The 26582-nt window shown below is 36.6% G+C and overlaps 1 protein-coding gene across 3 annotated transcripts in view; it reads right to left on the bottom strand.

The window, feature by feature from the left end:
- rnf213a (ring finger protein 213a) overlaps positions 1-26582 on the bottom strand; it is a 377172-nt gene that overhangs the window by 52452 nt on the left and 298138 nt on the right. For all 3 annotated transcript variants that reach the window (XM_039739973.1, XM_039739975.1, XM_039739974.1), the window contains 9 exons: positions 21902-22022; positions 20553-20653; positions 20090-20272; positions 14634-14803; positions 14302-14401; positions 13189-13303; positions 12628-12814; positions 10871-11061; positions 10466-10588 (listed from right to left, as the gene is read on the bottom strand). In XM_039739973.1, coding sequence (XP_039595907.1) covers positions 10466-10588; positions 10871-11061; positions 12628-12814; positions 13189-13303; positions 14302-14401; positions 14634-14803; positions 20090-20272; positions 20553-20653; positions 21902-22022 — 1291 coding nt within the window. The remainder of the gene's footprint in view (positions 1-10465; positions 10589-10870; positions 11062-12627; positions 12815-13188; positions 13304-14301; positions 14402-14633; positions 14804-20089; positions 20273-20552; positions 20654-21901; positions 22023-26582) is intronic.

Below are 26582 nucleotides of genomic sequence, written 5' to 3'. Positions count from 1 at the left end.
GCATTAGTTAAGCTTTAAAATGATCACTTTGCAGCTTAAATACAGTGGATACGGAAAGTATTCAGACCCCCTTCAATTTTTCACTCTTTGTTATATTGCAGCCATTTGCTAAAATCATTTAAATTAATTTTTTCCTCATTAATGTACACACAGCACCCCATATTGACAGACAAAAAAAAATTTTTGAAATTGTTGCAGATTTATTAAAAAAGAAAAACTGAAATATCACATGGTCCTAAGTATTCAGACCCTTTGCTCAGTATTTAGTAGAAGCACCCTTTTGAGCCAATACAGCCATGAGTCTTTTTGGGAAAGATGCAACAAGTTTTTCACACCTGGATTTGGGGATCCCCTGCCATTCCTCCTTGCAGATCCTCTCCAGTTCTGTCAGGTTGGATGGTAAACGTTGGTGGAAAGCCATTTTTAGGTCTCTCCAGAGATGCTCAATTGGGTTTAAGTCAGGGCTCTGGCTGGGCCATTCAAGAACAGTCACAGAGTTGTTGTGAAGCCACTCCGTTATTTTAGCTGTGTGCTTAGGGTCATTGTCTTGTTGGAAGGTAAACCTTCGGCCCAGTCTGAGGTCCTTAGCACTCTGGAGAAGGTTTTTGTCCAGGATATCCCTGTACTTGGCCGCATTCATCTTTCCCTTGATTGCAACCAGTCGTCCTGTCCCTGCAGCTTAAAAACACCCCCACAGCATGATGCTGCCACCGCCATGCTTCACTGTGGGGACTGTATTGGACAAGTGATGAGCAGTGCCTGGTTGTCTCCACACACTGAGGAAAGGCAAGACACATGACAGCCCGCATGGAGTTTGCTAAAAGACACCTGAAGGACTCTGAGATGGTGAGAAATAAGATTCTCTGGTCTGAGAAGACCAAGATAGAACTTTTTGGCCTTAATTCTAAGTGGTATGTGTGAAGGGGTCTGAATACTTTCCGTACCCACTGTATGTTTCAATGAAAATCTGATCTTCTGCAGTTCCATGCACACCTTATTTTTCACATGCACACACCCCCTGCTGGTTCAGCCTCAAACTGCTCACTTGGGATCACTGGCAAAACCATCTGACACACCTTCACTAGCTTCATGAACAGAATCAAACCAGGATCTGTCACCAGTGGCCAAACAATCAGGCTGATGAACTTTAGCAGCCAAGAGCCCCCACATTTTCACCAAATACCCATTTCATCACCCAACCACACACACACACACACACACACACACACGAAAACACAACACCAATGGCTTGCATTCACCCAGGAAGTTGCACCCCTTTTGATTGTCCACAACCATCTGAGAAATATGTCTTGCATAAGTCTGGACCATTTACATTACACTGTTTATTGACCAGCAACTCCTATACAACACTCAACTTTCAACCAGTGCTGCAAAGTCAGCTCCTGACTGATCAATCCATCATCCATTGACTGCATTTTTATTTAGATTTTTAAAATGCATTACAAGGAGGTAGTCATGTTTTTGCGAAGGGCTGCGTTTTCAAATATAACATTTGTTTGAAGCTTGCAGTTGAGCTGTATGCATTTTGAACTTTGCACATACACCCTGAGCAAAAATAACAGTAAGAAATATAAAAAAAAAACATATACAGCACAAATAGCACTGGGAACAAACTAATTGGGTCACTTTAATGTCAGTGTTCAAAGGATTCACATTTGGGCTTTCTAGACATCCACAGTGGGGGCACTGTGCAATCCAACCTTTGTAAATGCTTGGGAGGAGATGGGTGGGGTGGATTTCTTGATGCACATTTTTTGTGTATTGCTGGAAAAATATGCTATAGATTAAAAAGCTGTATGTACAAGCGCATGTGTACACTTTAGGAGAATATTGCTTACCAGTTACAACAGACTCAGAATATAAAATTTAAAAAATTTTTTTTTTAGATACACATATATGCCCTGAAAATTCTGATGCCATAAAGATATGCATTGATATTAATGTGGTATTTTTACAATAAATAGCAACATAGCTGGAAAAGCAACTTATACAAATGGCTGTGCACTATGTACACAAGTATTTTAATTAGTTTGTGTATTCCTTGGACAAAAGCACATCATTAACTCTGTACTATTAACTTAAATTGGTTCCTCCTAAAACTGTACAGCATGGATGTCATGTTTATGAAGATGCTGGTACAGCCCACTTATTGAAATAAAAGTAAGACTCTTCTGAGATTTCTCCGGTCATTGGGTGTTTATGAATTGCTGGCCCGGAAAAGTTCTGCAAATGTGAAATAGGTACCACTATTTATTTGTAACTCTTCTTTCACAATACATATTCACATAATTAAGACATATAGGGATAGTAAATGATCACAATAATCCAATAATTCATTTTCTAACCTACACTGAAAAAAACGTAGGTGAAATGTTATTTTTCATAACAAAAATCAGTGTATGTAAAGAATTGGTGTTGGCTCTTTTACAGGTATCGACATCAACTCTGAAGTTTAAATAATTTCCCCAAAGTGTCTTTGAAATCAATATAACTTACTTATCAATGACTAGGATCTATACGTATTATGTTTGTGACCATTTAATCAGCAAAAATACTAGAAAGCAATTATTTACACTTTTAAGGATTTAAATTTAATAATGATTGGAGAATGAATTAATGGCATTGTTTTGGCTTAAATATCTAAACAGCTCTGTACATTCTTCAGTCCCTCCCGGAGGTTCCAATGTCGTGATCGCAACTATTAATGCAAATTTAACCAATCCCTACACATTTTGCGCAGCCTTGCAAGTTTGTCCAATCACTGCAATTTTTCCTCAAATTTGACCACTCACCTTAGCCCCCTTCCCAGGTTCACTTCTTTGAAGCCGAAACTGCAAGATGTGCGACATGAAAACACATTTGCCGTCAAATATTACTGCTGAAGTCCATGCAAGTCAATTTCCTGAAGCATTACACAAAAGTGGTGGTAAACTGTTTTGCACCATGTGTAATGTTGTGGTAGAACACAGATGAAAAGTCATCGCTTGACAGGTACTTTCTACTGCAAAACACGCCCGGAGAATGGCTGACAAGGACTACAGACACGACAAATGAACACGACAGAGGCTGTTGCATCTAGATCAGTTGCAAGTGCTGAAAGAAACGAGGTGAGTTAGATTAAAATGCAAGTTTATGGAAAAAGTTAGACAAGCATAATAATAACAAAAAGAGGTATGCTTGTCAGTCTGCGTCTCAAATGATGTGTATGTGTGCACAGCGTGTGTGGGTGTGTGTGCGCAAGTATGAGAGAAATAAATATGTTTACCAATAAAAATAATTTAAACGATTAAACATACTGTATGTACTTTCTTTAATGTTTTAAAATTGTATGTGTGAGTGTGTGTGTGTCATATGTCACTGATGAAGTGATAAGCTTACACACATTTTATTAATTAGGGTAACAGTGGAGTGGGTAACATATCTTAACCAGTTTTATTGCATTTGATGTGTTCTTTTTACTTTTTGTTAAGATTTGTGAAGATTGGGTTTCCACATGCACTGCAATCAACATTCCACTCTCTCAAAGTAACCACCCTGCAACGCGAAGATTCCTCAGGGAAAATGTTGGAGTCATTCCTGGATTCCACCAGCTTCAAGAGAAATACTTTGGCACAGTTTACCAGAAAGAAAAGGAGGCACTCAAAACACATCTTGTTTAAAAGTCTGTTGCTGTCGTATTTGATGAGACTCCGGAGGTAGAAGGGAGATGTGCACTCAACATCCTCATTGCACCCTTGGAAAAGGATGATTCTGGAAGGATCCTGGCCTACCTTGCAGATACTGTTTTCCTACAGGATTGCAACCCGTCTACTGTCTTTGTGGTCAAGTATCTGCAAGAATACTGCATAGCCAATGAGAATGTAACTGTGGTTGACACAGACAATGCAGCATTATATGAAGAAACATATAAAGCTGCACAGCAATATTTATTCCCAAACTCACTAAACATTACATGCATGGCACACATAATGAACCTTACCGGCAATGCCTTCCGCAGACCTTTGGACAAGCTGAATACATTCATGCTGAGTTTCTCACAGATGTTCTACTAAGCTGGCTCCCACAAAAGAAAATATTTGGAGTTCATGACCAAAAAACAACTAGCAGGAAGGATGGCAACCATGGCTCCAAATCCATGTTCTACATAGTGGAACTCCTGGCTCAGTGCTGTACCATGCAGAGCACTTTGTACACTACAAGGAGTTCATAGAGATGGAAGTGTTTTTGGATGGGCTACAGGAGAGACTTCCTGTGCTCAGCATCTTAGCCAAAAGATAAAAAAGACATCATCATAAACTCAGCAGATGCTGAACGAAGCAACAGCATTTACAAGCTGGTGTTGTCCAGCCAAAGATCATCAATCACTAACAACAACCTCAAAGCCTTGGTCTTCTTGTACCACATCCAACTCCTTACCAGTGGGACTTTTGAAAGGGATGAGAAGGAGAAAGATTGTGAGGAAGACTCAGAAGAAGTCATGGGGAACATTTAGTCAGCTTTCAGAACTGACTCTCATCATCTCTGACTTCAAGAATTATGGCTTCATGAGTTATGAGTTCTCAGAAAAATGTGTTCTGTGTTTAGCGTTGTTATGAATGTCTGTCAGTATAAATTAATATTTTGTGACTCTTCTGTCTGTAGAAGAAATTTCTGAGATATTTTTTGTTGATTTACACTTTGCATGGTGTGTTGCAAAAACAATGTAAAGAGAGGTTCAGTGGTATTTTGCTCATACTGTGCATACAGGTAATGTGAAGTTCTGAACTTGGATGTAGAATATGTGCTTTTGGTTTTGCACTTTTTTATTAATAGTTTTTCAAAATTTAATTTCACTATTTTATTTATATCAAGTCTATAATTTTAAGAATGTACTTGAACAGATTTGTTGTCACTGACAGCTGATATCAATGATCTGTGCACTTTAAACCTTAATATTGTTGAAATCCTGTGCCTTTTTTGGAAAGGTTACATAGAACACTAAAATGGTTGCAACTATTTTTGTAAATTCATTTGTTCTTGCAATGTTACAGAAAAAATAAAGCTTCAAAACTTTGCAACAATTCACTTCAACTTTTTGAAAAAGCTGCTGCAAAATCATGCATTTTAGGCCTCAACTATCACAAAAAAGCCCTTTGTTTCAGTATCAGGAGGAAAAAGAACTTCAAAGATCAAATTCTTTTTATCCGAATTTCACTGATGTGCTCAACATAAAACCATTTTCTTTTGTAAATTTTCTGTGTCTTTCTTGATTTGCTTAGTGGTTTTCTAAGGGTACCATTGTGTTGCTTCTGAGTAAAGTCACTATTCTGAGTTTTGCCATAATGCTGTGGTGTATTTATATGAATAACAGGATGCAGCTACTGAAGACACAAAGCAGTTCTTTATTTCTTGGACTCAGCTGAAAAGTAGTTGCTGTTTCACAAATTTTTAGCTTAAGCCAGAAGACGACCCAGAAGACCTGTTAAGTTGAATATCCGCTCCACAACTAAACATAAATGTTTGTTAATACTTATGGTCAAACCACACCTGGTAATTTTTTTTTCATAATTCTTGTAACAATTTCCAGTAGTACAAATTTATCTTAACAAAAAAGTAAAACAGTCTACCGAGATATTTGCCAGAAATGTGCGTCAAATTTTGAAAATATATCTGAGGGTACAAATTATCTTTTGCCTTTTACTTTATAAAAAAAAAAAAAAAGTGAAACAAAAGGGAAGCAGAATTATTTCAGTTTACTGATTACATGGGAAATGGAGCAATTATTACTTAATCACGCTTTTGCAGTGCTCAATTGAAGGAGTAATATGTAACACATATCATTTAGGAAATATGATACAATGCTTTAACTAATCAGAATGCAAATAAAATGCTGCTCTTACTAAAGCTATTTTTAATCAAAACAGAAATAGAACAGATCCAGAAACAATGTATGCATAAGCAGGAATTCATAGGATCCTGGCTGCTATAAATATCTACAAACCCAAGTGACTAACTACCAGAATTATATATACACACTGTGTTAAATGATGCCTGTTTCACATTTGGTGGAGAAGCTAACCTTCCACCTAAAATATCATTAGAGGCACCAAAAACTGTTTTTCCCAATCAATAGAAAATCATTGCATCATATAGAACACCTTCACTGTTAACAACAGAATACTGGATAGATTCTGTGTAAAGTTCACCCAAACAGAATAAACAATGTGCTCCCTTCCAAATATCTAACAAAATCGAGGTGGTTAAGGACATACAGTCACTATATTCTTCGGAGAGTGTTTAACTTAACATACACTAAGCAACAACAGAGATGCCTGAAATTTTGCAGTCTCTGAATGCAGGGAAAAAAAAACAAACTTTAATACACGTGAAGGGGGTTACATTTTTCAGATCTGGACTCGGTATCATGCATGGACTGAACTATTATTCTCTAGCTAAAAAGGTTCAGTGCATGCAGACAATATAAATTTTTATTATTTTGCTTTAAAACAATGAACTATACAGGTGCACGCCAATTTTATTTCCATCTAATATATATTAACAAATTGTAGGGAGATGCTGGTAAAAGGACCTTACAATTACATTTTCAGATGGTGAATAGAAGTCAGCTTTCAATAAAGTTCATATGGCCTTCAGATAGTTTTTGGAATTGGACATGAAGTTGAAAAATCCAAACTGTACATTTATTACTGCTATGCTTTGTTCCTTTTTGTTTGCCTTTATAACTGTATCTGCTTTGCCTGCAGTCTGAGACTGTGGATCCTCATCCAACTTCCTCTAATAGACAAATTTCCTGTAACTACATGATGCTGGTACTGCAGACATACAGTGCATCTGGAAAGTATTTACAGCGCATCGCTTTCTCCACATTTTGTTATGTTACAGCCTTATTCCAAAATGGATTAAATTCATTTTTTTCCTCAGAATTCTACACACAACTCCCCATAATGACGTGAAAAAATTTTACTTAAGATTTTTGCACATTTATTAAAAATAAAAAAAAACTGAGAAATCACATGTACATAAGTATTCACAGCCTTTGCCATGAAGCTCAAAATTGATCTTCAATTTTGCTCCCCTGATCATCCTTGAGATGTTTCTGCAGCTTAACTGGAGTCCACCTGTGGTAAATTCAGTTGAATGGACATGATTTGGAAAGGCACACACCTGTCTATATAAGGTCCCACAGTTGACAGTTCATGTCAGAGCACAAACCAAGCATGAAGTCAAAGGAATTGTCTGTAGACCCCCGAGACAGGATTGTCTCGAGGCACAAATCTGGGGAAGGTTACAGAAAAATTTCTGCTGCTTTGAAGGTCCCAATGAGCACAGTGGCCTCAATCATCCATAAGTGGAAGAAGTTCGAAACCACCAGGACTCTTCCTAGAGCTGGTCGCCTATTTAAACTGAGCGATCGGGGGAAGAAGGGCCTTAGTCAGGGAGGTGATCAAGAACCCGATGGTCACTCTGTCAGAGCTCCAGAGGTCCTCTGTAGAGAGAGGAGCACCTTCCAGAAGGACAACCATCCCTGCAGCAATCCACCAATCAGGCCTGTATGGTAGAGTGGCCAGACGGAAGCCACTCCTTAGTAAAAGGCACATGGCAGCCCGCCTGGAGTTTGCCAAAAGGCACCTGAAGGACTCTCAGACCATGAGAAACAAAATTCTCTGGTCTGATGAGAGAAAGATTGAACTCTTTGGTGTGAATGCCAGGCGTCACGTTTGGAGGAAACCATGCACAGCTCATCACCAGGCCAATACCATCCCTACAGTGAAGCACGGTGGTAGCAGCATCATGCTGTGGGGATGTTTTTCAGCGGCAGGAACTGGGAGACTAGTCAGGATAAAGGGAAAGATGACTGCAGCAATGTACAGAGACATTCTGGATGAAAGCCTGCTCCAGAGCACTCTTGACCTCATACTGGTGCAACGGTTCATCTTTCAACAGGACAACTACCCTAAGCACACAGCCAAGATATCAAAGGAGTGGCTTCAGGACAACTCTGTGAATGTCCTTGAGTGGCCCAGCCAGAGCCCAGTCTTGAATCCGATTGAACATCTCTGGAGAGATCTTAAAATGGCTGTGCACTGACGCTTCCCATCCAACCTGATGGAGCTTGAGAGGTGCTGCAAAGAGGAATGGGCGAAACTGGCCAAGGATAGGTGTGCCATATTCAAAAAGACTTGAGGCTGTAATTGCTGCCAAAGCTGCGTCGACAAAGTATTGAACAAAGGCTGTGAATACTTATGTACATGTGATTTCTCAGTTTTTATTTTATTTATTTATTTTTAATAAAATTTGCAAAAACCTCAAGTAAACTTTTATCACATTGTCATTATGGGGTGTTGTGTGTAGAATTCTGAGGAAAAAAATGAATTAAATTCATTTTGGAATAAGGCTGTAACATAACAAAATGTGGAAAAAGTTATACGCTGTGAATACTTTCCAGATGTATCTGATTTTTTGTGTATCACCATACTTTAACGTTTGACCTTATGAAAAGCACCAGTGCCTAAGATATAAATCAGACTTTCACACAGTAAGCCTAGCATAATTCTGAAGGTTCATTTTTTACAAAATATTCTTAATGATATCAAATTTTCATTCACCTACCGATTTATTCCATCAATATAATACACACAAATTAAACAAAATGATGCTACACACAATACACCCTTGGTGGGGAATGTTTAGTCACTTTTCAGTGACTTTCAATTACTGCCCCTATTAAATGTGGGGTTCCTCAGGGATCCTATTGTTCTCCCGTGGATAAGTCAGGGCTTGATTTTACTGTATAATTTATGGTATTTTATGTCAGCGGAAAACTCACGCTATTGGCCCAAAAGATTATGATATGCCAATGCCCACTTGAGAGAGTAACCACTGAGAAAATTGCCTTTTTATTCTAAGTATTGTGCCAATGTGACCACACGGTAGTACTTGAACTATTCTGAAGTGGGGGTCGCACCATTTTGTGTATCTCACACCCTCATACACCCTTATCATAACAGCATCCCTTAATTACGATGGAGTGTTCGATCAGAAGAAAATATGAAGCAAGACAGGAGGAAGCAAGATGTTTAAAAAAAAAAAAATTTTTGAATGGTTATTAGTCGGGGTCTGATTTGATGATCGATTTTTCTTATACGCGCATATTTACTGCATATCTTCATCCTACAGCAGCTGTTTTTAGAAAATTCTATATTTCTTTTCACCGTTATGCTGATGGCACACATTTATATTCCTGTGTGCAACTCTGAAATAAATCAACTGCACAATTGTCTTATTGAACTAAGGTCCTGGATGGCTGACAAATTCCTCAATCTTAATCAAAATAAAATGTAAGTGCTGATAGCTAGTCCAGCCGCCAAAAGCTTACATTGGTTTTGAACTTCATAGCTCTTTTGTGGATTTTTGCAAACCTCAAGGTTCATAATCGTGTAGTTAATTTTGGCAGTAACCTCTCTTTTGAGAAGCAACTTCATTCTGCAGTAAAAAATGCTTTTTCCAGCATTGCCTTTTAGCCAAGGTTAAGCCTTTTTATCTCCTAGGAATTTTCAGAAAGCTAATCATGCTTTTTTTCTTTTCTTGGTTTGATTATTGTAACTCGTTATATTATGGCATTAACAAATCCCTGATATGCAGGTTGCAGTTGGTTCAGAATGCACTGCTTTGGTTGAGGCAAGAAAGTTTGAGTCAGTATTTCTAATTGTAGCTCCTTTAACACTGGCTGCCTGTTAGTTTCAAAATTGATTTTAAAATTTTATTGCTGTTTTTTTTCAACCAATACATGGGTATGCTCCTGTCTATATATCTGAATTGTGAATTTTATACTAGCTATCCAGAGAGGTTAGATCTACCAGTCAGTTGTCTCTCGTACTAAGTGTAAAACTAAGGGTTGGGACAGGGCATCTTCTGCACCTCGTCTGTGGAATTCTATATCTAAATACATTAAGGGGTCACCTTCAATTTAAATATTTAAAATTAGACTGAAGATGCATTTCTACTCTCTTGCTTTCCATGGCCTTCAGTGATATTGATGGTTCCCTCTTCTTAGTCACTTGTCTGTTTCAATTTACTGCTGGTTGTATCATGTTTATTGTAAGATTTAATGTAAAGCACTCTGGATACAGCATTACTGATATTGTTTTAAATGTGGTCTGTAAATAAAGTGACATGGAGTACAAAAATATGGGAGTAAATAAAGTGACATTGAGTACAAAAATATGGGAGTATTCAGAACACCTAAAAATCATGATAAATTTAGTAGACAAATTCATAACTTTTGTCCTGACAAGTTACTCCTGACTGATTGTGTTCAGTACAAGAGCCTCTGGTTAGTCCCTTGGCCCTTAAGACTGGTTATCAGCATTCTTATAGTAACTAACTGCATTAAACAACAGATTTCACAATAAAATCCTTGCATCATACAGGCTAAGCCTGTTACCTTTAGGGCCTCTGTGATGCGTTCACCTTTTCCTTCAATCATTGCTTTCCCAACAGCATCTCGCAAACATTTATAATCTTCACCACATATGAGATATGGGTCCATTTGGGCTGTCTGGTCAGACTAGGTGGAAAGAAGTAAACATATTGTATATATTTTTTAGGTTGTAATACTAAATCATTATCTTAAAAACGTCTACGATCTACAGAGAAACCTACAAATAGTCAAGTATTATGACCTTTTCTAAGCTACACACACATAAAATGATGAAAAAGAAAAAAAGAAAACACGTACATGAAATCTGAAATACAAAAATAAACTACTTTTACCTTTTCAGGTATGAAATCTGTAGTACTAAGCATTAAAACAAATTGAAATACACATCTAGCAATGCAATTAATTTACCTGATGCTGAGCAATTTCAGAAGGGAAAATCCAAGCAAAACTTCCTTCCTTCACCAACTGCTGGACAAACTCCATGCCTTGCTGCCTGCAGACTTTTCGTACCATGTAAATTCTATACCAGTTGTTGTTGCTTTTATCACAAAATTCTTTGACACTTTTCAGATATAAAGTTCCTTTAACATTCTGAGCATCTACAAATTCAAAACAAAATTTATATATATATTTCTAGTAAATATTAACTCATAATAAACCAGACTTTACTAATAAAGAGTCTCAAAGCAGGAGTATACATTAATTTATATATATATATATATATCTATATATATATATATATAACGATGATATAGTGTGGGACAACTGCATTGTAATGTGCTGATTAGTCTACTTCAGAACCAACAGAAAACTAGTACCATGTACTTGAATTAAACAATGTATAAATTGGTCATGATAAGACATTTGATATGTCCAAGTAATATTGCATTTCTAGAAATTTATTTCACTTAATGTTTACAAATGAAATAATCCATTGTTACGGGAGGCCACGGCCAATACCTGGCCAAGACGTCAAAGGAATGGAAGGACTAGAGGGAGAGAGGATCGCTGAGGAAATACCTCCCCACTGGGACGCTAGAGGGTAGCCCTCCTGGGCAGCTGTGGCACCATGGATTCTTGCAGGGCATGCTGGGAGATGAAGTTTGGTGCAGCCCTGTTGGATTCCGTGGGAGCCACCAGGGGGAGCTGCAGAGCCTTATAATGGACTTCCACCACACCTGGGAGTGATTCCAGGTAATCCTGATAAACCACCTGGAGCACTCCCAGGTACTGAATAAAAGGAGCTGCTTCACTGCACACGCTGGCAGCCAGAGTCAAGAGGTGGAGGACAAAGCTTGCTGGGAGAGGAGTGAGGCGGCAGAAAAAGAGAGAAAGCCGAAGACGAAGAACAAGAAGAAGAAAGAAGAAGAGACTGAGCATTACTGCTGGTGCTTGTGTACTGTGCTCTGTAGTGGAGAGTAGGGAAAAGTGCTGCCCCACGAGAAGTAAACGTGTGTTGCCTTGGACTTGTGTCCCTGTGCCTGTCTTTGTCCGGGTTTGGGGAGCTGTATGCCCCCAGTATTCCACACCATCTTCACAAAAGATATAGCTGATAATTAAGTACAATATTAAACATTTTTTGATTTAAACTAGAACAGTAACTGCATAGGACTAGGGATGTCACAATACCCAATGTTTCAGTACCTTGTTGATACCAACGTTCTGATAAAATAATGGTACTACCTTTTATTTTTTTTTTTTTTTTTTTAAAAAACAGTATTGATAGTCTGATTGAAAGTTCGTACTAAACTCATGTGTGACTGCAAGTAGACATATTACATCAGAAAGTACAATAATACTTGAGGTAAATGTAAGTAAAATCTATATATGACAATAGTTATCGATGGTGATGATACAATGGAATTGGTACTGAACACAAAAATTCTGGTACTGTCAAGTTAAGTGGCTTTATTGTCATGCTATGCTCATGCTAACCATTCACATACCCATAAAGTGGTATGAAATAACGTTTTCCAGGACTGTGGAACAACAAATATACAAACACAGGACAAATTCAAGCCAAGTAACTTATACTATACTAAATAAACATACATAATAATACATACATTATATAGTAATAAATACATAAATGATAACAACTAATAATAAAAAAACAGTTGTACTAAATATAAGAAATGGACTGTAAATAAATAAAAGTTTAGCACCTGGATTGATTACTTGCTTCACTAAGTGCTCTACAGCTACATCCAAACAAAGACGGGTCCGAGCCAATGATTGTAGATATTCAATTGAAATGTGTTGTGAAACAGTAACGTTATCGATGCAGTGTGTCAAGAAAGCACTTTCTTGTTCCAAGCTGGAAAATTGTTCTAGCTTTTCAAACATTGAGTCCTAGAACAATGAAAAAATACACCTTAGAAATGCATAGTAATGAAAATGTAATATCAATTTATACTAATGGACAATACATTAAAATGGTTCTGGACATGTTAATTAAAACAATATACTGTTTTAAGGCATTAAAAATGTAAGTGTTACAATTTGTTAATTAAAACAATATACTGTTTTAAGGCATTAAAAATGTAAGTGTTACAATTAAAATTAAATGTGCTCCACTTAAATGCCAGTTTTCCAGAACTTCATCTGGTAATCTTGTAAATTTTAGAATATCATCCAATGTCCTAGTCGGTTGTGCATAGATTGCACTGATTCCAATTTTTTTTTTATTACTAAACCTATTAGAGAAATAATATGATTACAGTTACCTCAAGACAGTTTATGAACAAGGAATACAGTTCTGTTTTGTCTTCTTCTTTCAAAAGGTTACTTTTTTCAACTGCAGACAAATGCCTTTCCAGATACTTTTTAACCTTTTTAAAGCTTAAAAAAGAAACAAACATCAATCTTCCTGCTGGATTTTGGATTTGAAGAATATGTGGCACAGATTAACATGTTTGAATAAATACACATTGTAATCATTTAGAAATATTAGAAATGTACAAAGTAAAAAACTGATAGAAACTATATGAATTATTTTGACAAACATTAAAAACATTTTTTTATGCTTCAAGGCTGGTGGGAGAACATAGAGAATATACCAATTATGGTTTGACTGAAATTGCTTTCAGATACAAGTATATATGGCATATATATATATATGGCATCACTGTGTTTTTAGAACTGAATTAACAAGAACTAAACCACTTTTGATACAATTTGTTTTGTCTTTACTTCATTAAGATCTCTGCATTAAGTCCATTCTCTGTTTAATCTCCTTCAATTCTAGATTAAAAGTATTTATCCATAATCCTGGTGGCACATGACACGACTTTTAGTCAGAGAGGAGATCACATTTGAAGGCTGCAGTAACTTTGTCTTGTCTCCTTAATGACGTCAGATTACAGGAACAGGAATTGCAGTGGATGACAAATTGCACAACTCACTGGCAAACTGTAAGCACAGTGTGAAATTTCCAGAGGTACCAGAAGCTTGCTGCATGCTAATAGTTAACTGATGTGCTGTCTTACATTTATCAGAAATTTTACTTTCTGATAAAAGGAACTGCAGATTTCCTTCAATAAATGATATTTGTTGTACTTTAATTAGCTCTAAAAGACTTGCAAAAATCTTTATTTCAAGACCTACTGATTTATTGTGTTTTAGTTTAATAGGATCATTATTATGAGTGGCAAAACTACACAACACACATAAGGCAGATGGATTGTTGCTCTGCACCCCAAATAAATTAACATACTAAATTATTTCAATTGATTTGAAAGGGTGTTTCAGGTAATACTAGAATACAAATTCAAACAAGATATGTTCATGTTTTAGGATTACCAAATCAGAAATGTAGAAATGCAAGAAGATAAAATTACCTGTACTTTAACAAAAGTTTGAGCACAATAGATCGAACAACTGGATTTTTGTCCACAGAATCATCAAAGGGAGACAAAGACTTAGTGAAGAATTCACAACCTATAAAATGAACAAATGAATACTGACAAAGATCTGAAATGCTTAAGATGCACTGAAAAACTATTAAATGCTAAATGAGAAAACACCCACTCGTCTCCCCCATCACCTCTGCAAACAATATAGCCTGGACTATAATTTCTTTTTCATTGTAGCTTACTTTACACAAATATTTCACTTTTTGCTTCACAACTTAGTTTTTTAAAAATATCAAAATCAAACACTTTAAGATTACCTTTTTTAAATAATGACCTTGTTTCAGTCTGGAAAATCAACAAGGACAGGAGATGAAAAATAATATTTTCAGTAGGTGGTTCATTGTCTTTAAAGCACAACGTTGATACCACATCAATAAAAAATGCATTGCATCGGTTTCGAAATTTTGCATTTACTGTTACTGCACTCCTGAAAATCATAAAGCAGAAAAAAAATCAGGGTTCTGCAACAGTACAGCTTACAATAAATAAGATTTACAAATACACATTTACAATTTTTCCTCACCTACAAACTAAATGCCTACACTTCATACTACAGCAAATTTAAAATACCTAAATATTAACACATTTTAGTTCTACATTAATAGTAATAAATGGTTGAGACCTTCAAATTCATGAAGCTGTTATTCACATCAAAGGAACAGGCAATGAAAATGGACATTATTTAGTGACACTTTTTCACACTGCTACTTTACTGTACTCTGTTACAAATATTCAGTGCTGTGCAATAGTAGAAAATCCACTGTATTGTTAAATAGATACTTAAATGGGAAATATGATTTTAGAAAAAATGTATGAATAGATTCAAATGACCAACTGTAACAAATAAAAGTGAAAACCACATTTTACAATCAATCAATTAAACCTCAATAAAGGAATTAAATGGCAAATAATCATTAATTTCATAAAGCTGTTCAATTATCATATCTGCAACATTCATAGGATCACAGAAGAATTAATGTTCCGTCCCTTGTGTCTGGTAGGGATTAACCATCGTTTCTAGGGAATTATATACACAAACATTCTAAACAGTTAGGAGAAATGTAATAGATCAAGTAATTCGATCATATTCAGATCTAAAAACAAAAAAAGAAAATCTGCACACGCACCTTGGCACAGTCAATATAAAATGTGCTTAGCTCAAAAGTCAGTAAAAGAACAAACTTGATCTATATTTTAGTTCTACATTACAGACGTTTGTTGTACAGGTGCATCATAATAAATCAGAATATCACCTACAGTGCATCCAGAAAGTATTCACAGCGCCTCACTTTTTCCACATTTTGTTATGTTACAGCCTTATTCCAAAATGGATTGAATTCATTTTTTTCCTCAGAATTCTACACACAACACCCCATAATGACAATGTGAAAAAAGTCTGAGGTTTTTGCAAATTTATTAAAACTAAAAAAACTGAGAAATCACATGTACATTAGTATTCACAGCCTTTGATCAATACTTTGTCGATGCACCTTTGGCAGCAATTACAGCCTCAAGTCTTTTTTGAATATGATACCACAAGCTTGGCACACCTATCCTTGGCCAGTTTCGCCCATTCCTCTTTGCAGCAGCTCTCAGGCTCCATCAGGTTGGATATGAAGCGTCGGTGCACAGCCATTTTAAGATCTCTCTAGAGATGTTTAATCGGATTCAAGACTGGGCTCTGGCTGGGCCACTCAAGGACATTCACAGAGTTGTCCTGAAGCTTTGATATCTTGGCTGTGTGCTTAGGGTCGTTGTCCTGCTGAAAGATGAACTGTCGCCCCAGTCTGTGGTCAAGAGAACTTTGGAGCAGGTTTTCATCCAGGATGTCCTTCTCCCCCGATCGCTCAGTTTAGATGGCCGGCCAACTCTAAGAAGAGTCCTGGTGGTTTCGAACTTCTTCCACTTACGGATGATGGAGGCCAATGTGCTCATTGGGACCTTCAAAGCAGCAGAAATGTTTCTGTAACCTTCCCCAGATTTGCGCCTCGAGACAATCCTGTCTCGGAGGTCTACAGACAATTCCTTTGATTTCATGCTTGGTTTCTGCTCTGACATGAACTGTCTACTGTGGGACCTTATATAGACAGGTGTGTGCCTTTCCAAATCATGTCCAATCAACTGAATTTACCACAGGTGGACTCCAATTAAGCTGCAGAAATATCTCAAGGATGATCAGGGGAAACAGGATGCACCTGAGCTCAATTTGAGGCTTCATGGCAAAGGCTGTGAATACTTATGTACATGTGCTTTCTCAGTTTTTTATTTTTAATAAATTTGCAAAAACCTCAAGTAAACATTTTTCACATTGTCATTATGGGGTGTTGTGTGTAGAATTCTGAGTAAAAAATGGAATATAATTTTGGAATAAGGCTGTAACGTAACAAAATGTGGAAAAAGTGATGCGCTGTGAATACTTTCCGGATGCACTGTATAAGCCATAATCAGCAAAATGAAAAGAAATAAACGCTTGAAATATATCACTCTGTGTGTAATGAATTATATAATATATGAGTTTCACTTTTTGAATTGAATTACTGAAATAAATTAACTTTATGATGATATTCTAATTTACTGAGATGCACCTGTAGACCATGTGCAAATAAAATAAGACTTCTACTTTGCTGTAATGGATGTTGTGTTAGGTAGAAAATTAAAACTGTTTTGGAGCTAAGCCACCAAATAATTTTTTATTGTGTCACCAAACAATTTTCATATCCTATCAGAGAATACAGTATACCATCAAAAGGTCAGGCCATCAATAAAAATAATAAACCTTAACTGAACATGGATCAATAATGTAAAACACCAGAATAAATCCACAACAGAATGGCTCAATAAAGAAGGCCATTCCAAAACTCTATGTCCAGTCCAAGCCTTAATAAAAATGTTGTTCAAATACTATTTGGGAACTTAAAGTAGGCTAAATATGCAGAATAGTACTCAACCATCACACAGAATTCAACCACATGACACAGGCAAGTGAAAATCAATTATAAGAAATACTAACATAACTTTACCAAAAGACATAATTATTTTTGATTCTCAAAAAATCATGCCAATTGCTTTCTGTTAAATAAAAAAATTGCAAAGTACAATCTTTTAAGGCTATTTTTAAATTCGATTACCACAAATTTATTATTAACATCAAAACCACACCATACTTATGCACATAATTTGAAAGATACAGAACTTTCTAGTGCTCAACTTTCTCCTACTTAAATACTTAACTCTGAATGATTACACAGAAAAGAAGCCTCCTCTTTTACAATCTTATCATGTTTTACATTTATTCCCAAAGGGATTCATACATCATTCACAGCTAACTCTCTGAAAATAACTCAGTCTCATTAGAAATCACAGTTGTGTGGGACTGAAGTGTAGACTAGCAGCCCTGGACACACAGCAAAAAATTGCCTTGTACAGGGAGCTAGGCCATCATGGTGTCCAGTCACACACACCAACACCCACACTCAAACTCTCAGTCTCACTGAGGCCAAAAACAACTGCCAACCAAAACAGACCCTTGAGATTACAGAGGAAATGGGTAATTTATATAACTCAGCAAATTAGAAACTGGCTGAAAACTGGTTTTAGTACCAAAACTCTTACCATTTTCATTTTAGAGAAAATTGATGGACACTTTGTTCTTACATGCCATTTGGTATGGGAACGTAAAAGCAGTGTTAATGTTTGTGATTTGCCAACTATTGGAATGACAAATGCAATGCATTTTACTATTAAAAATGCTTGTGATGCACCATCTTTTGAAAGACAGAGACAAAGCACCTGGAAGGACACACAAACAGACACAGATACACCTTTTGTTAAGGTGGATTAATAAAATGAAAACTATTTCACTGTAAATATATCCATAAGTTATTATTTTAATAATGAGAGTTCTTGGTAGGGTACAATTCAGCCACTGAGTATAAAAAGGAGAGAGTATTGGCTTCCTGTTTGAAGTTTACCAGAAATTTCTGTTCATGATTTCTTTTAGCATCACATCAGAGGTACAAGCTGCAAATAGATTCTAAACATAAAAGAATAATGCAGTGTGGAATGTGGAGTAGCATCCAATAACAGGTTTCGGGGGTAAAAGAGTGAATTTAAAATGATTCCTTACTTTTACGGTCATTCAACAGAGCTAAAATTAGGTACAAATTTCTGTGAATTAACAGCAGATTGATTTATACCTTATGACAAACAGAAATCAAACTGATAATACATTCGCTGGTGAGTACTATCACTTGGCAAAAAAGAATGTAATTGTTTTTTTTTTTCTGAAGAAGGGTATGCTGTAGTTAGATCAGAATCTTTTTTTTTATGAAAAAAAGTCATTCAGCCCAACAAAGCTTGCCAATCCAAGTCAATAGTTTATCTCTCAACATTAATTTTACAGATCATTCAGAACAAATATTGTAACGTGTGATGGACACCAGGGTGTCAACGGCCCAAACCACAACACGAACACCCAAGCACAGTCCCGGGTTCAAATAAAGTTTGGTTTATTAACCAGAATACCTCAAATATGTTACAAAAAGCACAACACACAGGTTTTTCCTCTCCTCAGAATAACTCTGTCACCACCGCACTGCCCTCCTGCGGTTGAGTGTTGCCTTTCTCTCTCCCAGCTCCGACTTGCCTGGATGAGGGAGTGCGGTTCCTTTTATTACAGACCCGGGAATACTTCCAGTACTAGGGAGATTGCCCGATGGAAGCACTTCTGGGTCACATGGAAGGCCATTATAACAGGGAACTTATCTCCCTGCAGAGCCCTCTTCGCATCACCCAGTGACCCCAGCAAGGCTGCTCTGCCAGACAACATTTTCTCGTATGCCCTGCTAGCTTCCCACTGGGCACGAAAATCTAGTACTGCTACCATCTAGCGCACTGGAGGAATAAAAACTCCCCAGTGATGACTTTTCTTTTCCATGGGCTGTCTGTCCATCTTTTCCAATCCTTCCTTCCGGGTCTGCTTCTTACTTCCTCCCCAGCCGGGATGCCCGTCCAGTCCATGTGGCATCTAAAAATGTTACAGTACTATGAAAATAGCACAACGGTACAGCTGTTTCCTTCTGGTGCTCATGTCCCATATTCTAATTACATACTATAATGTATTCTTCAAATGTATGTGGAAGGTGCAAATTGTCTTGATCTATGTGTTGGTTGCCTTCTGGAACTGGAAAGTAGCATAATGTGCATGATATTCTATTCTGTGATAACAACACAAGCATGATATTACAGACTATAGTTTTGGCCACATGTCAAACCTGCTCAAGAAATTCTGCAATTCACTCAAATAGGAAAAAAAAGTACATTACAGTAATTAAATTTTCCCATTGATGATACTGAGTAACTGTTTTTGGCTAAAATGTTAAAAAAAAATCACAATCTGACATTAAAAAGTAACATCACAATCTGTTTTTCTGTCCATCATGCAGTGGAAGATAATTTTTCTTCATATGTAACTTAACTAACCAGTTAATCTGGGTAATCTTTGACAATGTACTTAATAAAACCCTTAACATTTGTGCTGGCAGAAAACCACAGACAAATGTTACATTACTATTGTGGTAAAAAAATGATTTTTAGCACAATTGTAGCAGAACATTAAGTTTCTTCTGTGGTGCGAAAATTGCACATCAGTGCTGACAAATACTTCAAAAAAATAACACATCAGTTAGAGAGGAAGAAAAAAAAAACAACTTACCCAATTTCTTCTGAAACTTCAACTTTGTAGTCATCAGGGAGGACTACTCTACAAGATGGGCAAAACATCTGACCTGGAGTTAGCCACTGTTTTATGCAGCACTGGCAGAAGATGTGACTGCATTGTAAATTTACTGGATTCACTGGGTCTCCGAGACATACAGGGCAAGACTGGTAACCAAATCTATAGCAGTTAAGAAAAATCAAAATTGCTATGTAACACTGACTTTTTAAGAAAGAGTATTTGCTTTGTCTCCTATAAATGAGAAGTATTTGCTGGAAATGCACAGCACTTTACAATAACTTGTACCAGGCCTGTATTCAACAGAATATTATTTAATAAATAGGTACATGAACCATTCCCTCAGACACAGCTATACTTCAGGAACATTATTACTTAGATGGCACATTTCATACTGTAGATGACTAGTAAAAAGTACCTTACTTCAGAAAGATACCAATACCTGAAAAACTTTGTACTTGCTTCTTCTTTACACTCCTTAAGCAAGTCAATCACGGCAAGGAATGTTTTTTCACATTTTAAGTCTGAATTTTCTTGCAGTAACTGCCGAAATAGAAAAACAAAATCAGACATTAGCGACAGTGGGCTTTACATCCTAGTAACCAAGTTACCCAAACTATTCTATAACATTTCAGTAATTATTTACTGATGTGATGCTGATCTTTCTGATCATAAAACAGGTTACTACAAAAGCAACTGACGAGAAGGATTGCACAATTATGGTATTTAAGGGATCCTCTACAGTGACTCTTTATCTTGCAAGACTTGGCTCAAAAACTAATCAGCACATCATCATCTCATAACAGACTTATGTTTCGAGTATGGTATTTTTCGCTCTAGAAACTGTGACGCACAGACATACACCCATCATCGATATATCGATTGTTTTGGTATAAGGGGCCTCAAAAATACTGAGATCCATTGAAAACTGGAGATTGAAATTTTTGACAAATCTAAAGCTTTCGCTCCTCCCCATAGATGATAGGTTATGGTGGGCGAAGGCACAAAACAAAAATTAGTTAAACCATTGTTTTTCCCAAAAAAAATATAAAACCACTTTAAAACCACAAAGGTCTGCAACATATTCGACTTTTTAGGGAAGATGTAAAGGACCTAAACTGCCTTGAATGCTTGCATACTGTAATCATTTTAGTTAGCCAACAAAAGGTGTTATTATGCTTGACATCTCATTGCATCCATAATAGTTAACAAGGTAAAACATTATAGAACTACTACAATTTGTCATAAACTCTTTTCAAGAGAAAGAACACTATCAAAGCAACATCTCCTACATTAATACTTAACTCTGAATGATTCAACAGCAACAAAGTCTCCTCTCTTACAATCTCATCATGTTTTACATTTATTATCAAAGGGATTCATACATCGTCTGCCTTATACATTCACAATGATCAGCAAAATGCACAGATATGATCTAAAATTATACTGAAAAATACTTTTTCACTTATCCATGGCTAAAAAAACAAGTAACCAAGCTACTTTCCTGAACCATTGCAATCTTAATATGTAAAAAAGCAACCATTCTATAGAAAAAGAATGCAACAAGATTTATTTATGTAAATCAAATAATTAAGATTAGCTGGTGAACAGTGGCCAGGGCTTGAAGGTGTTAATGCCATCAGAAGAGTAAAATACTCATTTGCAGCAACCTATGGAGTGGTACAGCTATTAGAGTATTTAAATATCCAATTTATTAATTGTGAAACATCAGTATGTTGTGGTAAAGACAGAACAGAACATAATTTGATGCAGTGAGTAAAAAGAAACTACCTTTCCAAGTCTCAGTGTGTGCTTCACCACAACACCCTCCAAATTTCTGTTGATGTTCTCAATTCCCAGTAGTAAATGCTCCACAAACAAAGTTAAAGTAAAAAGACGATTCCACCCAGTTCTAAAATTGAAATAAGAAATGAGAAAAAAATGCTAATTATAAATTCAGATAAAAGATAGCTTAATTATGGCATATAGTAATCATGCAGCTGATCTACGTATAAATATTTGTCAAATTCTTCAACCCTGCTTAATCCAGTTAATTATAGCAGAACAATTACTTCTAGTTAATCTAAGATATCAAATGTTACTTATTAATACATGTCTTGAGGTATCTTCAGGTAATACAAGTAAAACAAAATGCTATATTGATAATGATACTTAAATAGCATATTAATAAAACTACTAAAATAAAATATTTGTTAATTTACAATAAAATCATGTTCATTTGTTAAGAACACTGGACTTTCAATATAAACAACTGAAAATGTAATAAATCTAAAAGTCTTCTCTGACTCTACTTAAGATCCTACCAACTTTGCAAATGTTTCACCAACAGGTATTTACAAAGCCGGGAGTAAATTAATGTAGTTACACAATAATACAAATTTTAAAAACTAATGAATACAAGAAAAACTAATGAATTCAAGATGTATCCTTTAGACAAAGCTTTCTGGAGAAAAAAAAGTGTAATTTTTTTTTCCTTTCTGTTGAATTTATAAAATCAAACAGCATTCCATATAAGCAAATTTTACAAAAATAGGTTTGTAACAAATCAACTCCCACCCAAGAGAAAGAGAGCTAGGCCAACAGAGTAAAACTTTATAGTAGGAAAAACAAATAAATAAATAAATACAATAGAATAAAAAAGGAAAGAGAATCCACTTCGTCAATTTAAATGTTTATTCTAAAATGTTATTGATTAGATCCTACCAGGTTTTTAAAAAGTTTTGTACAGATCCTCTAAATGAGAATTAGATTTTTTTCAATTTCAAATAGCATATAACATCATTACCCACTGACTTAAAAAATAAGCAAATAAGCAAAATAAGTCTATGTGCCAATAGTAAAGTAAAGGCAATTACAATTTGTTTGTCATTCTCCACTCCATCTGGAAGAACACAAAACACAGCTGTTAGTAGATTAGGAGGAATTATGACTCCAAGGCTGTCTGAGAGGCATTTAAAGATTCTGGTCCAAAATGATGTTAATTTGGTGCACATCCAAAACATATGGCCTAATGAGGCTGGGACTTGATTGCAATGTTCGCAGGTTGCATCTTTCCCTGGAAACAGTTTGGACAATTTTAAATTAGACAGCTGCGCTCAATATATAATTTTAAGTTGAATAACTGTATGCTTTGCGCATATAGAGCTAGAGTGAATTATGTGCATGGCTGCCTTCCACTCCTTTTCTGAAATGTTGAGTAAGAGATCCTTTTACCAATGCACTCTGGGATCTTTAAAAGGGAGGGACTGTAAAAAGTTTTTATATATTACAAAATTGCTGACTGAGTCCACAAGACTGAACAATATTTTTCCGGAAAAGAGACTGGTGGGAGGTGAGGAAAATTGGGCAGGTTTTGTTTAACAAACTTTCTGATTTTGAGGTAGTGAAAGAAATGTGTTGCTGGAAAGTTAAATTTGTAGTGTAATTGTTCGAAGGATGCAAAGACATCTATGTACAAATCTGTAAGTGATTCAACCCCAAATGTTTTCCAGCCATTAAAAACTGCATACGTTTGAGAGGGTGGAAAAATGTGGTTATCAGGCAGAGGTGCCACAGAGAAAAACATCCTTATTTTTAAGTAATTCCTACATTGGTTCCATATTCTGAGTGATTTCAGCACAATTGTGTTGTTAGTACATTGGTGAAAACTTCTACTTATTGGGGTACAAGGCAAGGAATATAAAAGAAGTACTGTAGTATTGTATTTCTACTGCGGACCAAACCTGTGTATGTTCATTTATTTGTGTCAGTGTCCAGGTTTTTATAGCTTGTATATCTGCTGCTCAGTAATAAAACTGAAAGTTAGGTAGAGCCATGCAACCTTCTGCCTTGGGTCTTTATGAGGTCGCCCTATGCATACATGGATGTTTTGAATTCCAAATAAATGAGGTTATGATTGAATCTAACTTCTTAAAAAATATTTATTGATGTATGTTGGAATGTTTTGAAATAGAAAAAGTGTTAATTCTTCCAGCTAAAGTGAGATGAAGGAGCAAGTCTTGCTTAATTTTGTCCAACCTAATATTGTGTGTTTGAGAGTTCACTGGAAAGAGCATACATTTATTGAAATTAATTCTGAAACCAGAAATATTTTAAAATTCTGTTAGTACTGCAGGCACAGTATTTTGTGGATCTGACAGAAATAGTACCATATCATCAGCATATAGTGAAATTTTCTGTTCAAGTCCTTCTCTGATGATCCCTTTATCTCACATTTCAACAGTGAACTGCATAGCAATTGCAAAAAGCAGTGGTAACAAGGGGCATCCTTGTCTAGTACCACGTTCTAGTTTGAAACAATGTTGTTAATACAAACTGAAGCTTCTGGACTGTTATACAGGTGCTGGTCATAAAATTGGAATATGACAAAGCTGATTTATTTCAGTAATTCCATTCAAAAAGTGAAACTTGTATATTAGATTCATTTATTACACACAGACTGATGTATTTCAAATGTTTATTTCTTTTAATTTTGATGATTATAACTGACAACTAATGAAAGTCCCAAATTCAGTATCTCGGAAAATTAGAATATCAATTAAGACCAATGCAAAAAAAGGATTTTTAGAAATGTTGGCCAACTGAAAGGTATGAACATGAAAAGTATGAGCATGTACAGCACTCAATATTTAGTTGGGGCTCCTTTGGCCTGGATTACTGCAGCAATGCGGCGTGGCATGGAGTCGATCAGTCTGTGGCACTGCTCAGGTGTTATGAGAGCCCATTTTGCTCTGATAGTGGCCTTCAGCTCTTCTGAATTGTTGGGTCTGGCGTATTGCATCTTCCTCTTCACAATACCCCATAGATTTTCTATGGGGTTAAGGTCAGGTGAGTTTGCTGGTCAATCAAGAACAGGGATACCATGGTCCTTAAACCAGGTACTGGTAGATTTGGCACTGTGTGCAGGTGCCAGGTCCTGTTGGAAAATGAAATCTGCATCTCCATAAAGTTCGTCAGCAGCAGGAAGCATGAAGTGCTCTAAAACTTCCTGGTAGACGGCTGCGTTGGCCTTGGACCTCAGAAAACACAATGGACCAACACCAGCAGATGACATGGCACCCCAAACCATCACTGACTGTGGAAACTTTACACTGGACCTCAAGCAACGTGGATTCTGTGCCTCTCCTCTCTTCCTCCAGACTCTGGCACCTTGATTTCCAAAGGAAATGCAAAATTTACTTTCATCAAAGAACATAACTTTGGACCACTCAGCAGCAGTCCAGTCTTTTTTGTCTTTAGCCCAGGCGAGACGCTTCTGATGCTGTCTCTTGTTCAAGAGTGGCTTGACAAGGAATGTGACAGCTGAAACCCATGTCTTGCATACGTCTGTGCGTGGTGGTTCTTGAAGCACTGACTCCAGCTGCAATCCACTCTTTGTGAATCTCCCCCACAGTTTTGAATGGGGTTTGTTTCACAATCCTCTCCAGGGTGCTGTTATCCCTATTGCTTGTACACTTTTTTCTACCACATCTTGTTCTTCCCTTCGCCTCTCTATTAATGTGCTTGGACACAGAGCTCTGTGAACAGCCAGCCTCTTTAGCAATGACCTTTTGTGTCTTGCCCTCTTTGTGCAAGGTGTCAATGGTCGTCTTTTGGACAACTGTCAAGTTAGCAGTCTTCCCCATGATTGTGTAGCCTACAGAACTAGACTGAAAGACCATTTTAAGGCTTTTGCAGGTGTTTTGACTTAATTAGCTATTTAGAGTGTGGCACCAGGGGCCTCATGTATAAACGGTGTGTACACACAGAAATGTTGCGGAAGAACTTTTCCACGTTCAAATCGCGATGTATAAAACCTACACTTGGCGCAAAGCCACGCACTTTTCCACGGTACCTCATGCCTTGTCGTACGCAAGTTCTCGGTTTTGCAGACTGTCGGCACACAGCGTCAAAGCAATGGTACTGTCCCTGTGTGATTACTCCTTATTTTCCTGACGCGGCTTTATAAATACACTGAAACTAACCGCATATTGTTTATTAGTGTAATGCATCTGATTGTAACTAACTTTTAACAAAATAATGGTCCAGGGAACAGCCATAGTATTCCAAATACCATAACTGCTTTAGCGTTGTTACTCTCACTGCATCTTCCTCTTCTTCTTATTTTTCTTCTTCTTCTTTCAGCTTCTCCCGTTAGGACTTGCCACAGCGGATCATCTTTTTCCATATTACTCTGACTGCACCACTCGGAGTATTTATATCACTGTATCTGAGTGTGAATCACAGCAGCAGCTGATCGGAAAGAGAATTATCGGCACACAGCTTCAAGGACATGCTACCTCAGCCACTGCAAAACGTTTTAAAGCCTTTCCTATACGGACCTCGCGGTTCATAAACAGTTTCATCCCAAGAACTTTAAATGCACTCAATCAATTGCTCCTTGTAGAACTGTTAGAACTTATAAGTACAATCACCCCACTGTAAACTTACACTATAGTTATAATATCGCACA

Source organism: Polypterus senegalus, chromosome 17 (assembly GCF_016835505.1).
Source record: "Polypterus senegalus isolate Bchr_013 chromosome 17, ASM1683550v1, whole genome shotgun sequence".
Lineage (NCBI taxonomy): Eukaryota > Metazoa > Chordata > Cladistia > Polypteriformes > Polypteridae > Polypterus > Polypterus senegalus.
This window is presented reverse-complemented; position numbering and strand designations above follow the sequence as displayed.